This window comes from Ochotona curzoniae, unplaced genomic scaffold (genome assembly GCF_017591425.1).
Source record: "Ochotona curzoniae isolate NIBS_2020 unplaced genomic scaffold, NIBS_Ocur_1.0 scaffold_3223, whole genome shotgun sequence".
Taxonomy (NCBI): domain Eukaryota; kingdom Metazoa; phylum Chordata; class Mammalia; order Lagomorpha; family Ochotonidae; genus Ochotona; species Ochotona curzoniae.
The window spans coordinates 3,016,139-3,029,475 of NW_024467108.1; the positions used below are offsets into that span (position 1 = coordinate 3,016,139).

A 13,337-nucleotide genomic window follows, 5' to 3' on the forward strand; every position below is an offset into this window, starting at 1 on the left:
TGAATTTGATCTGTAATACTGCAACAAGGTGGGGAGGGTACTGGGAGGGGTTGAGGGAATCCCAGAGCCTATGACACTGTGTCACATAATGCAATGTAATTAATAAAAAAAACCCCAACATATATTAACTAACAATAGATGGGAAGACAAAAAACAATGCAAGTGGTATAAGAAAAAATTACCTATAAAAATGATTAGTGTCAAATTCTTTGAAGCTTCTTTTAGTTTGGCTTATCCAAAAATTTCTTTCAACAACCCTTAAACACTATGGCAACAAATAAGCTCTCAGAGTTTCCAGTTAATTTTTCCTAGGCTATTTTTTTTTAAAGATTTATTTTTATTATTTTCTTATTGGAAAGGCGGATATACAGAGAGGAGAGACAGAGAGGAAGATCTTCCGTCTGATGATTCACTCCCCAAGTGAGCGCAACGGGCCGATACTATGCTGATCCGAAGCCAGGAGCCTCTTCCGGGTCTCCCACGCAGGTGCAGGTTCCCAAAGCTTTGGGCTGTCCTCGACTGCTTTCCCGGGCCACAGGCAGGGAGCTGGAAGGGAAGCAGGGCTGCCGGGATTAGAACCGGCGCCCATATGGGATCCCGGGCGTGCAAGGCGAGGACCTTTAACCACTTGCGCCACCGCGCCGGGCCCCCTAGGCTATTTTTATGACTGACAGCTGGGATCCAAGTGAGAGATCATTTCAATAATAGCAAGACAAAAATTTTAAGATTAAATCAAGATACTAGCAGTACCATTTTAGATATTCCATATTTTTGGTAAGAATACTATCTTAGAAATGCAGACCTAAATACTTGTATTAGGAGACGTGAGACATTTTGTTATGGAAATCTCACTTTGTATTTCTAGCCTTAAATTAACACAGTGTAGGTTAACACACTTGGAAATAATGGTCCATTCATTCAGACTAAATGAATACTCTGTATGACTGAGACCCACTACTGCTACCAATGGGGTGGGGTTTGCTAGAGTTAAGGTACCAGACAGTGACACCATAGATAGTGTCTGGAAATGGAAAATATAAGGATATACGCCCCAGAAAACTTCTGAAACTTTTCCCAAAATAATTCCTCCCGTTCAACCAAGCCCTGAAAACTGTTCTCACCCACAGAGTGGAGAAACAAACAGCAGTAAAAATTCTTCTAACACAACCCATGTTTCTCAACCTAGGCAAAAGTCTGCCAACAGTACTTGGCTAGAGGTGTAGTTTAGCCATGACCCTGAATTTGGAGAGACCTTGCGTTAGACTGTGCCAGGAATGGAGTACAAGTGGGGTGTCTGTGGTTCCTCTAGACTGGGCACATAACACTTCTGATTAGACCGCTTCCATGAGGTTATGCTTACATACCCATCACCTCACAACCAGACACTTCCTCAAAACCTCCAGAGTCCCGCCGGGGTGTCTGAAAAACACCAGTTCAGATTAACTCCCGACGAGTACAAGAATTCCTTCAGAGGAATCTTGGTACACTTACAGTATCACACTACGTTCAAGCAGTACTTATTCTTTTGTTGGAAAGATTTGAAAGTTATAAAAAATTTCCCCAAACCAAATTTACACTTGACTCCTTTCTACTGTCACTTTTTGGTGCAACTTCTGCCTCTTTTGTTTTATAACATAAGTCTGTGCTATCCCCATTTCTCTAATCAAATACAAGAGTTGTTCAAAAATGATTTTGGAAAATGGAGTGAAAAGAGAAATTAATTTTGATGCAAAAAATTATAAGTCATGCACTTGAGGAGTATCTAAAAAGATTATATAAAATATGTACTATAAAAATACTATGAATAGGGCCTGGTGCAGTAGCCTAATGGCTAAAACCCTTGCCTTGCAGGTGCTGTGATCCCATATGGGCGCTGGTCTGCATCCCAGCTGCTCCAATTCCCTTCCAGCTCCCTGCTTGTGGCCTGGAAAAGCAGTGAAGGATGGCCCAAAGCCTTGGGACCCTGCACCCACGTGGGAGACCTGGAGAAGAAGCTCCTGGCTATGACAGATTAGCTCAGCTCTGGCCATCACAGTCACTTGGGGAGTGAACCAGTGGATGGAAGAGCTTTCTGTCTGTCTCTCTATAAATTTGCCTTTCCAGAACAAACAAACAAACCTTTTTAAAAAGAGAATATTATTCACAGATATCAAGCCTGGCAGTTGGATATGATTAGAATGTAAGATCTTTGTGAGGAATTGTGGTAGAAAGTAAGTTAACTAATTGTGCCTACGGCCAGCTCACAGAGGACTTGTGGCCATTATATGCATATTTATCTATGCAGTTGCAACACAAGGAGTAGTTATCTAAAAAACAGAAAGAAAGAAAAAAAGGCCTGAGACTGTTCAGTCGTCAGGAGATTACAATCTCCTTAGGAAGGCTGTATGAATGTCAAAGATGACTAAGAATGAAAGCATGAGTGCTTTGTGAGCACAATGAAGGAAGCCAGCCACACTGCCTTCCTTGGCTGCCTTTCTTGCTGCCAATTTCAAGCTCTTCCCCTCCAGAGCAGACAGTATGAGCCCAGTTACACAACTTCTGGACATTATATACAAAATATTTATCTTTTAATATTTCACAGCTGTAATACAATTCTGAGTACTGTTGAGTAAAAAAATTTAAAGCCAGTTTATACCCTATCTCTACTTAACCAAATGTTCCTTATTCTTTTTATTTTACTTAAAAATAATATATCTGAAGGAGTGTTGGGGTAGGAGAGAGACCTTCCACTTGTTGGTTCATCCCTCAGATTGCTTTTTATTTTGCTTTTTAAATAAATTTATCTGAAAGGAGGGTGGGGGATGAGACGGATCTTCCATCTGCTGGTTCATTTTCCAGATGGTGACCATGGCTGGAGCTGGGCTGGGCCAGGCTGGAGCCAGGAGCTATGAGCTTCATTTAGGTTCCTCACAAAGGTGCAGGGGCTCAGGCACTTGGGTCATCTGCTGCTGCTTTCTCAGGCAGGGGGTTGGATGAGAAACAGTGCAGTCAGGACTCAATTCAATGCTGTGATATAGGATGCTGGTGGTGCAGGCAGCGGCTGTACTTCTTATGCTAATGCCTGAATCCCATGTTCCTTATTTTTAAAAGCCCAGCTTATACCCTTGGGCCTAGGGAATCTTTCATGTAAGAATTTTCTAGGGTCTAACTTCAAAAGCTTCTGTAATTTCACTGATTCACTATATACTTGTGACAGTTTTAAAATTAGTAGTTCCATTGTGACATAATTCTTTTGAAAAACTTTACAAAAATGTTTATTTTCAACTATTTGAAAGGTAGGGGTTAGCACTGTGGTGCAGTGCGTTAACACACTGCCTACAACACTGCTGACCATATCAGCTCAAGGCCCATATGTTCTGCTTCTGATCCAGCTCCCTGATAATGTGTCTAGAAAAGTAGTGGAAGATGACCCAGGTGACCTGGGCCCCTTCTAATGTGGGAGGCCAGGACAGAGGTCCAGGCTCCTGATTTCCACCTGGTGCAGTGCCAGTTGTTATGACTATTTGGAGAGTGAACCAGAATATGGAAGATTGTTCTATCTGTCTCTCACTCTCTAAAACCTTGCCTTTCAAAATAAAATAATATATCCTAAAAGAAATATACTTGAGAGAGACAGAGGGAAGTTCCCATCTACTGCTTCACTCTCTCTAAACACAATAGCCAGGTCTAGATGAAGCTGAATCCAGACTCTGGGACTCCCGTTTGAGTCTCCCATGTGAGTGGCAAGAATTCAAGCACTTGAGCCAGCATCCACTGACTCTTAGGGAGCTGGATCACCAAGAGAAATGCTACGACTCAAAACCCCACCCTGCCATGGGATGTGGAGCTCTAAGCTGTAACCTGCTGTGGCACAACACCTGTGCTGACTTCTTTTGTTATTAAATGTTCATGATGTAAACTCTTCACATCAGGTTCAGTGTTTTTTATTTTTACATGTATACATAACATGTTCTATAAAGCAGGTAGTCAATGATATTGTAGACACAGTTATAGACGGTTATGTATGTATGTATGTATGTAGAAACTTAGTCCTAAAAATGCATACCACAGTTACGACATTGTCATTAGAATTGGGTAAAATGCCACAAGGAGCTGCACCTTACCTCTGCTTTACGAATATTTTCTCTAGCTTCATCTATTTTCTGTTCCAGCTCTGCTCGACTTTGTTCTGATATGGCAACTCCATGGCATTCCAGATCACTCAAAACCTATTAAAGAAAATGGGGAAATAAAATTTTTTTCCATCTTTTTCCTTACGTTCCTGAAATATTTAGATGATTCAAAAGCCTTTAGTGACTCAGTCTCATGATTCTGTTTTTAACCTTTGTCTCATTTAATTCAAAAATTCTTTTAAAATAATTATACTCACAGGAAGTTGCAAATCCAGTAGTAGACAGACCTTTCAATCAGCTTTCCATCAGAATTAAAAGCTTGTTTAACTATACAGCAGTTCCCAGGTGATGCATTTTTAGACCTCAGTAGATGTGTAAAACCTCAGTACAAAACCAAACCTATATATACCGTCTTTTTAAAACTGCCCAACAGAGTTACTGTGTAATATCACAGTTAATCTGTCCATTCACATTTTATGCCCTGTTGCTTGCTTTATATTACTATTTTTACACTTTGGGTCATTATGGATTAAAATAAAGGGTTACTTGAACTTAAGCATGCTGATATTGTGATAGCTACTACTATAACTGAGATGACTTTTAAGTGACAATGGTAGGTAGCATATACAGAATGGATACACTGAACAATGGGCTGATTCATACCCTTGGTGGAACATCAAATACTTCATCGTGCTACTCAGAACCATGTGCAATTTAAAACTTCTAAGTTGCTAATTCATGGAATTTTCCATTTAATATTTTCTGACCCCAGTTGATATGAGTAACTGGAGTGACAACAAAGGAGAACTACTGTAGGAAAGTATAAAAACCAATAAATTGACAGTAGAATAATATACAGACTCTTTTGAGTGCAGAAATTTTGACATGCATATCCTTAATTTAAAATGTATTACACAAATAGAGTATTGTTGTAAAGCAATTAATAATATAACAAAACTCCTCATTGTACCTGTACAATCCACTATGTACCCTTCAACTCAAGGAAGTGACCATCGGGTCTGGCACTGTGACACACAGGGTAATCGCTGCCTGTGATTCTAGCATCCCGTATGAGTGCTGGTTCAAGTCCTGGCTGTTCCATTTCTGATGTAGCTCCCTGTTAATGCACCTGGGAAAGTAGCTGAAGATGGCTCAAGTGCTTGGATCCCTGCTATCCATGTGGAAGATCTGGGTGCTGCCTTGCCAATTGTGGCCATTTGGGGAGTAAACCAGCAGATGGACAGCGTCTCTTTCTCTCTCTTCCTTCTTTCCTCCTTTCTTCCCCTCCTCCCTCTCTCTCACTCCTCCTTCAGTATCACTTTCAAATAAATTTTAAAAAAAATAACATGATCATCCTGTCCATTTATGTGTATTTTCCTAAACCATTTTTCAATTTATTTATATATATACTTACACAAAATTTTATTTTAAAAAAACAACAAACGATGGGACAGGCGCTGTGGCAGATCAAACTAATTTTTTGCCTAGGGTGCCAAAACCCATATGGGCATCAGTTCAAATACTTGGTGCTCCATTGCTGCTTCAGCTCCCTGATAATGTGCCATGGGAAGTAGAGGATGATGGCCCAAGTGCTTAGGCCACTGTACCCATTTAGAGACCTGGAAGAAGCTCCTGGCTTCTGGCTTTGGACCTACCCAGCTCTGGCCATTGCAGCTATTTGAGGACTGAACCAGCAGATCGAAGATCTCTCTTTTTCTCTTTCTCTCTTTTTCAAGTAAAATAAGTAAGTAAGTAAGTAAGTAAAGTAAGTAAGTAAAATAACAAAATGAGATATGTTTTCAATGTGCCTAAAAAATCATTTCATATTTGTATAAGACTGACTTCATTCTCCTTCATAAATCTGTTTATTTGTATTATAATTAATTTACTTTTGCTTTATTGTTATTTGATTTTTCACACTTCCCAGCATTATAAATATTATATGAAATGTTTACTGATTCATTGAACACATATGCATCCATTTATTTCAGCTAACAACATAGAAATGGAAACTTAACATTCTAATTTTAACAGGCATGGCCAAATAATTCCTAAAAGACAGTAGTTACTCTTCTGCTAATAGTGTGTGAGAGTGTTTCCTTATATTCTACCAACAATGGAAATCTTTAAAAGATGTGTTTAATTAATTAAATTTTTTTGAAAGGCCACATTACAGAGAGGAAAGACAGAGATCTTCTATCCTCTGGTTCATTCCCCAAATGGTCACAACAGCTGAAGCTGAGCTGATCCAAAGCCAGGAGCTTTTTCCAGGTTTTCTACATGGATGCAGAGTCCCAAGGACTTGAACCATCCTCCACTGCTCTCCAAGGCCAAAAGCAGGAAGCTACATTACAAGTGGAACAGCAGACCACATCCCATCTAGCTCCCTGCCTGTGGCCTGGGAAAGTAGTGGAGGATGGCCCAAAGCCTTGGGACCCTGTACCCACATGGAAAACCTGAAAGAACCTCCTGGCTGCCGGCTTCAAATTGATTCAGCCCCAGTCATAGTGGCCACTAGGGAGTGAACCACTGGAGAGAAGATCTTTCTCTCTATCTTTCCTTCTCTCTGTTAATTTGCGTTTCCAATAAAAATGAATAAATATTATCAAAAAATAAAAAACAAATAAACAAGCAAAACAGAGGTAGAACAGCCAGGACACAAACTCCTGTCCATATGGAATGCTGTAGGTTGAAGCTTCGCCTACTAAGCCAGAGTGCTAACCGTGACATTGTCAATCTTTTACAATCATGCCAATATATTTTATGATGCTAAAAAAATGATCTTGGAGGTTTTAATTGTCATATGTTTGCTTAGTGGAGAATATCTTTTCCTATACTGCTATATATTTACTTAACCTTAAAAAATCTACTTAGGTGCATGGGTGGTTACCTAGAGGCCAAAGTCCTAGCCTTGCATGCGCCAGGATCCCATATGGGTGCCGGTTCTAAACCTGGCAGCCCCGCTTCCTATCCAGCTCCCTGTTTGTGGCCTGGGAAGGCAGTCAAGGCCGGCCCAAGGCCTTGGGACCCTGCACCCAAGTGGGAGATCCAGAAGAAAGCTCCTGGCTCCTGGCTTTGGATCAGCTCATCTCCAACCATTGTGGGCACTAGGGGAGCAAATCAATGGACAGAAGATCTTCCTCTCTGTATATCTGACTTTGCAATAATAAATAAATAAATCTTTTAAAAAAATCTACTTGAAAGGTAGAGAGACAGAGAGGTACAGAGAGACAGGCAGGTAGACACACATTATCCATTCACCATTCATTCCCTAAATGTGCACAATAGCCAGGGCTAGGCCAATAAAAGGTTTGGAATCATATCTAGAAGTGAAGACACAATGCAACATGCATCTTTGCTTCCAAACAAAAGATAGACTCCCAATGAAAGTGTTGGATATATCAAGACAATGGGATGATGATGTCTAACATTTTCTGTTCCAGCGACATCAGGGCACAAATAGTAGACTGATGACGTTGTAACTACTTACGAAGAGTTGTGACATTATGGGAAAAAATCAATTGGGAGCTGGAAAATGAGGAGAGTGGAATCCCAGACCATACAAAATCATATGATAAATTTCAAAAAATTTTTTTAAAAAAGGAATCAGAAACTCAATCTGGATCTCCCACATGGAAGGTAGGGATCCAACCACTAGACTCATTATCTGTTGGCTCCTGGAGTATGGGCATTGGCAAGAAATTCGGATGGGAAGGAGAGTTGGGAACTGAAGCTAGGTACTATTGCTAGCCTTTCTTAAACAGTTCTGTGGCAAACAGATGAACTAATATGCTGCTACTAAAAGGCATAAGAGATTGCCAAGCAGACAGCATTCTGTTGAGTGCTGAGGAAGTACAGAAGAAACACATGCAGGACATGTTCCATCTCATTAAAAGCCCTGTACTCTCACCTGACCTCTGGCTCAAGCTGTCTGTGGCCAGGGCTCTCTATTACACTCACCCGTTGCTGGTGAACAATGTTCTTGTGCTCTCGTGCCACACGTGTGGCCCATTTTCGAGCTTCTTTATTTAGACTGTGCTCTTCTGTGGTCCCAGTTTCCGATTCTAATTGTCGGCTCTACAACACAAGAGAGAAAGCAAGAAAAACATGATTACTTTTTACTGTAACTACTCCTGCTTTGTAGGCAGACCAGAGGACCTTCATCTAATCACTCAAAACACAAGGCACGTCCACAACTATGGAAAGCAATGTCAGCTCACAGTCAACAGGAGACTAACACAACACCAAGAAACCAGAAACAACTACAGGTTTTTTTTTTTCTTTTTTCCCTTACTCTTCAGGGCATCAAGGTTTCATCTCTGATACTGTGCACTGATGTTTTTGGGTGTGAAGGAAACTTACACTAACAAAAGAAGAACAAGTGTTCCTGCCAACCTGCTAATGACACTAAATTCACTACATGGACAGAAAAATGGAAACAGCACAGTAGTTTCAATGCAACTAAACAGTCATTGAGTCCAAATGAGAAGAACACAACAAAACAAGCATGACAGATTTAATTTAGAGGTGCAGTACCTATCACTGTCAAGCCTCAGGCTAGCTTTTATTCCTTAGGCTTTAAAAGACAAACTAATAAATCAAATAACTACCAAGTTTCTTCTAGCTCTAAAATGCAATGGTTCTGTTTTACAAAGAATAACAGCAAAATCTAAACGAGTAGCAGCAATAAGTAATGCCTGTTGTGTAAGGTATGGAAAAATAATCAAGGCTCAGATAAGTTAAATGATTTTTCCACCATCTCCCAAATAAATGCTAATCATGATTAAACAAGAGTGTCTAATTTTAGAACCAGAGGCATTCACCACTAATCTACTTTAATTCTCCGTAAATTCTGGAAAGTTCTTAAACAACAAACTTTATTACAACATCTAGAAAAGATAACTCCTTAAATATAACTGCCTCAAAGAGGATTTTTAATTTCAAAAGAAGCAACATTTTGTAACATAAAAAGTTTTAGAAATTCTTTTGCAACATCACAAAGCTCTAAACTGTAACAGTTAAGCCGAGATTAATTTTTTTTTACATTTCAACTAAAGTTAGATTATATGATGACAAGATATTTGAAGTACAGTATAATAATAAAATTGAAGTCTAACCAGCTTTAGATTTACATCTTATATTCTAATTCAATCTTTGGGCTACTTGGAATCTGGTAAGCAACTTTATTATTATACTTTGTTTCACTGATAGTTCTAAGCATTCAAACTGATAGCCATCTTATCAGTGACATTGGGCCTGGTGCAGTAGCCTAGCAGCTAAAGTCCTAGCCTTTCACATGCTGGGATCCCATATGGGTGCTGGTTCTAATCCTGGCGGCCCTGCTTCCCATCCAGCCTCCTGCTTGTGGCCTGGGAAAGCAGCTGAGGACAGACCAAAACCTTGAGGCTCTGCAACTGTATGGGAGACTCAGAAGAGGCTATTGGTTCCTGGTTTTGGATCGGCGCAGCTCTGGCCATTGCAGTTGCTTGGGGAGTGAATCATCAGATGGAGGATCTTTCTGTCTGTCCTCCTCTCTGCATATCTGACTTTCTAATAAAAATCCTAAAAAAAAAGGTAATGACATTAATATGCTAAACCTGAGGTACAGAAATACACAACAGCCAGAGGACTCTGATATGTAAAGATGCAGTCTGAAGGGTATAGAAGTAGGTTTTAAGCCAGAAAGAACTGGTTTTGAATCTAGTCCATGATGTTCAACAGGTTTATGATATTGGGCATGTTAGCCTGAGTCTTAGCTATGTCAGAAAACTGACAAAGATGCCACTAGTCATCTCATCAGGGCTGTTTGATTAAAATGAGGTCATATTTCAATATCTTGGTAATCATATTTACATCTGTCATGTAACCAAAACTGTAAATGTTGGGGCAGGCATCATGACATTAAGTCGCTGCTTGGGATGCCTGTATCCTATACCAGAGGCCTGGGATGGAGTTCCAATGCTGATTTGCAGGCCAGCTCTGAGCCAATGTGCCTGAAAGGTAGCAGATGTTGAACCAATTACTTTGGTCCCTGCCATTCCTAAATGAAGCTTCAGGCTCCTGCCTTTGGCCTGGCCCAGTCCTGAATGTTGTAGGCATATGGTGGGTAAACCACTGGTTGGAAGGTTTATGTGTGTGTGTGTACGTGAATGTATGTGAGATTATGTCTTCCAAATAGATAAAGACTGATGTAATTGTTAAAAACCCAATTGAAAATTACTTGAAACAAAAAATTTCTCATGGTTTATAAGGCAGATGTCACAGTCAGAATCAAATTGTAGGGAGACAGAATTGATAAGAAGACATAGTCAATGGAGAAATTTAATTTACTGAGCAGCATTTTAGGAATAGTAAATAACTTAAACTGTGTGCTTGTTGCATCGCACTATAACCTGTCTCACCGACAATTTGTTTATTTTACAGTTATTATGCTATGAATTCCTAGTGAGTAAGTTTGAGCAATTCCACTTACTTTACACTGGTTCTATAAAAGTGGGCTTCTCTGAGTGGAACAGTTGAACCCACACCCTTCTTTTTGGCTTCCTTCTTTTCCTGATCATTTTCCTTTGCATGTTTGAGAAAGCTCTCTCTGCTCTTGGGGTGCTTCATTAGTGCACAATAGTCCTCTTGCAAATTTTTCCCTTAAACTGTTTACAATAATGCCAATAGTATGCCAGGTAACACTGCTGGCTCTTCCAGTTTTGCTAAGGTAACATTTTTGGGGCATTTTTTCTTGAACAGTATCCAATTATTTTATGTCTACAATATTACCCTTCTTTAGATGTGCATTTATGTGGCCAAAGAACATCTCATATTTCCTGAAAGGTCTGGAAAATATATATTGGGTCCCTTTATCATCTTGACGGAGGGTTAGCTTGCTGCACCACTGCACTGGTCCGAGATCATTATCCTCTTTTTTTAAAAATTTTTTTTAAAGATTTATTTATTTTTATTACAAAGTCAGATACACAGAGAGGAGGATAGAGAGGAAGATTTTCCGTCTGGTGATTCACTCTTAAGTGATCACAACGGCTGGTGCTGCACAGATCTGAAGCCAGGAACCAGGAACTTCCTCCAGGTCTCCACACAGGTGCAGGGTGCCAAGTCTCTGCTCCTGTCTTTGGATCAGCTCAGCTCTGGGCATGGTGGCCACTTGGGGAGTAAACCAGCGGATGAAAGATCTTCCTGTCTCTCCTTCTTTCTGTGTATCTGACTTTCCAATAAAAACAAACAAATCTTAAAAAAAAAAAAGTAAAATATCTGCTAGCACAATAGCCTGGTTCTGGAAAACTTTACTCATTCAACTCACCTATTTTTGCTTTACTTTTTTTTTTTTTCCCTGAAAGGGACGGAGGGAGGTTGGGGAGAGAAACATCAGAGAATTCTCATTTACTGATTTACTCTACAAATGTTGGCAATAGCCTGGACTGAGTGAGGCAGAAGCCAGGAGGTAGAAACTCAATTCTAGTGTGCCATGTGGTCACTGTTGTCCAAACCTCTCTGTAGATTCATGCATATTTAGATGCAGATGTACAACTTCATGTATATGTATGTATATACCTACTGAAGGATGATGGGATAGTACTGACCAAAATGTTATCATTAACAACCTTTGAATAGAGATAGTCTAGGTCAGAGTCTCCTCTGTTTTCAATTACAAAATTACAAGCTATGTTAATTTTAGAAGAAAGTTACCACTTACTGGTTATTTCACCTTTGTGTTCTTTAATTTCATTTAATTTTCAAAGCTACTCTGGTTCAACCTCCCGAGTAGCCACCACAACTAGAGCTGGGGCCAACTGAAGCCAGGAGCCAGGCATATTTTCTGGATCTCCCATATGAGTGTAAGGTCCCAAGAACTTGGGCCATCTTCTGCTATTTTCCCAGGCCATAAGCAGGGAGCTGAATCAGAGGTGGTGCATCCAGGACTTGAGCTGGTGCCCATATGGATGCCGGAGCTGCAAGTGAAAGATTAGCACTTTGAGCCACCATGTCATCCCCTTATTCATTTGCTTATTTAAAGATTTTATTTGGGCACAGGTCAATCCTGACCTTGTAAGCTCCAGGACCCTTACGGGCCCCAGTTCATGTCCTGGCTATTCTACTTCCTATTCAGTTTCCTACTTGTGGTCTGGGAATGAAGTCGAGGATGGCCCAAAGCCTTGGAACCCTGCACCCATGTGGAAAGCCTGAAAGATGTTCCTGGCTCCTGGCTTCAGATCGGCTCAGCTCTGGCCACTGTGGCCACTTGGGGAGTGAAGCAGTGGATGGAAGATCTTTCTGTCTTTCCTCTCTGTAGATCTGCTTTTCAAATAAAATTAAAAAAATTATTTATTTGAAAGAGTACAGAGAGAGATGGTAGAGAGATCTTCCATCCACTAGTTCACACTTCAAATGGCTTCAACTGCCAAAGCTGGTTGATCTGAAGCTAGGAACCAGGGGCTTCTTCTGGATCTCCCACGGGGGTGCAAGGTCCCAAGACTTTGGGCCATCCTCCACTGCTTCCAAGGCCATTAGCAGGAAGATGGATTGAAAGTGGAGTACTTGGGACTCAAACTGGCTCCTGTATGGAATACCGATACTATAGGTAGAGGTTAGGTCTCAAAAGCCACGGTGCCAATGCCATATTTAACTTATTTCTAAGAAACAGAGATAAACTGAGAAAGAGACATAGATAGATCTCCCATCCACTGCTTCACCCCTCCTATATCTGCAAAGGTGAGGGCTGGATCAAGCCAGAAGCCAGGATCCGTATCTAGGTCTCCCATGTAGGTCACAAGAACCCAACTATTTGAGCCATGATCTGTTTCTTACCATGGGCACATTAACAGGAAGCTGCATAGAAAAGTGGAAGATTTGAAGCAGGAACTGTGGTGCATCCGTTTAAGCTGCAGTGTGCAGTTCTGGCATTCCATATGGGTGCCAGTTCAAATCCTGGCTGCTCCACTTCTGATCTGGCTCCCTGCCCATGGCCTAGGAAAGCAGTTGAGCATGAACTGAATCCTTGTGCCCCTGTACCCACATAGGAGACCTGGAGGAAGCTCCTGGCTTTGGACTGGCTCAGGCTTGGCTGTTGTGGCCATTTAGGGAGTGAATCAGCACATAGAAGATCTTTTCTTTGTCTCTCCTTCTCTCTATAAATCAGCCCTTCAAATAAAAATGAAATAAATACACTTTTTAAATTTCTAGTTAAAATGAAATTAAAAAAAAAAAAGGAAAAATTGT

General features: G+C 40.6%; 1 protein-coding gene across 4 annotated transcripts in view; it reads right to left on the reverse strand.

The window, feature by feature from the left end:
• Positions 1–13,337, reverse strand: part of FCHSD2 (FCH and double SH3 domains 2) — a 245,109-nt gene that overhangs the window by 31,840 nt on the left and 199,932 nt on the right. For 3 of the 4 annotated variants that reach the window (XM_040964120.1, XM_040964118.1, XM_040964119.1), the window contains 2 exons: positions 8,073–8,189; positions 4,104–4,208 (listed from right to left, as the gene is read on the reverse strand). In XM_040964120.1, the coding sequence (XP_040820054.1) occupies positions 4,104–4,208; positions 8,073–8,189 (222 nt within the window). The remainder of the gene's footprint in view (positions 1–4,103; positions 4,209–8,072; positions 8,190–13,337) is intronic. The other variant, XM_040964121.1, reaches the window with a different exon arrangement.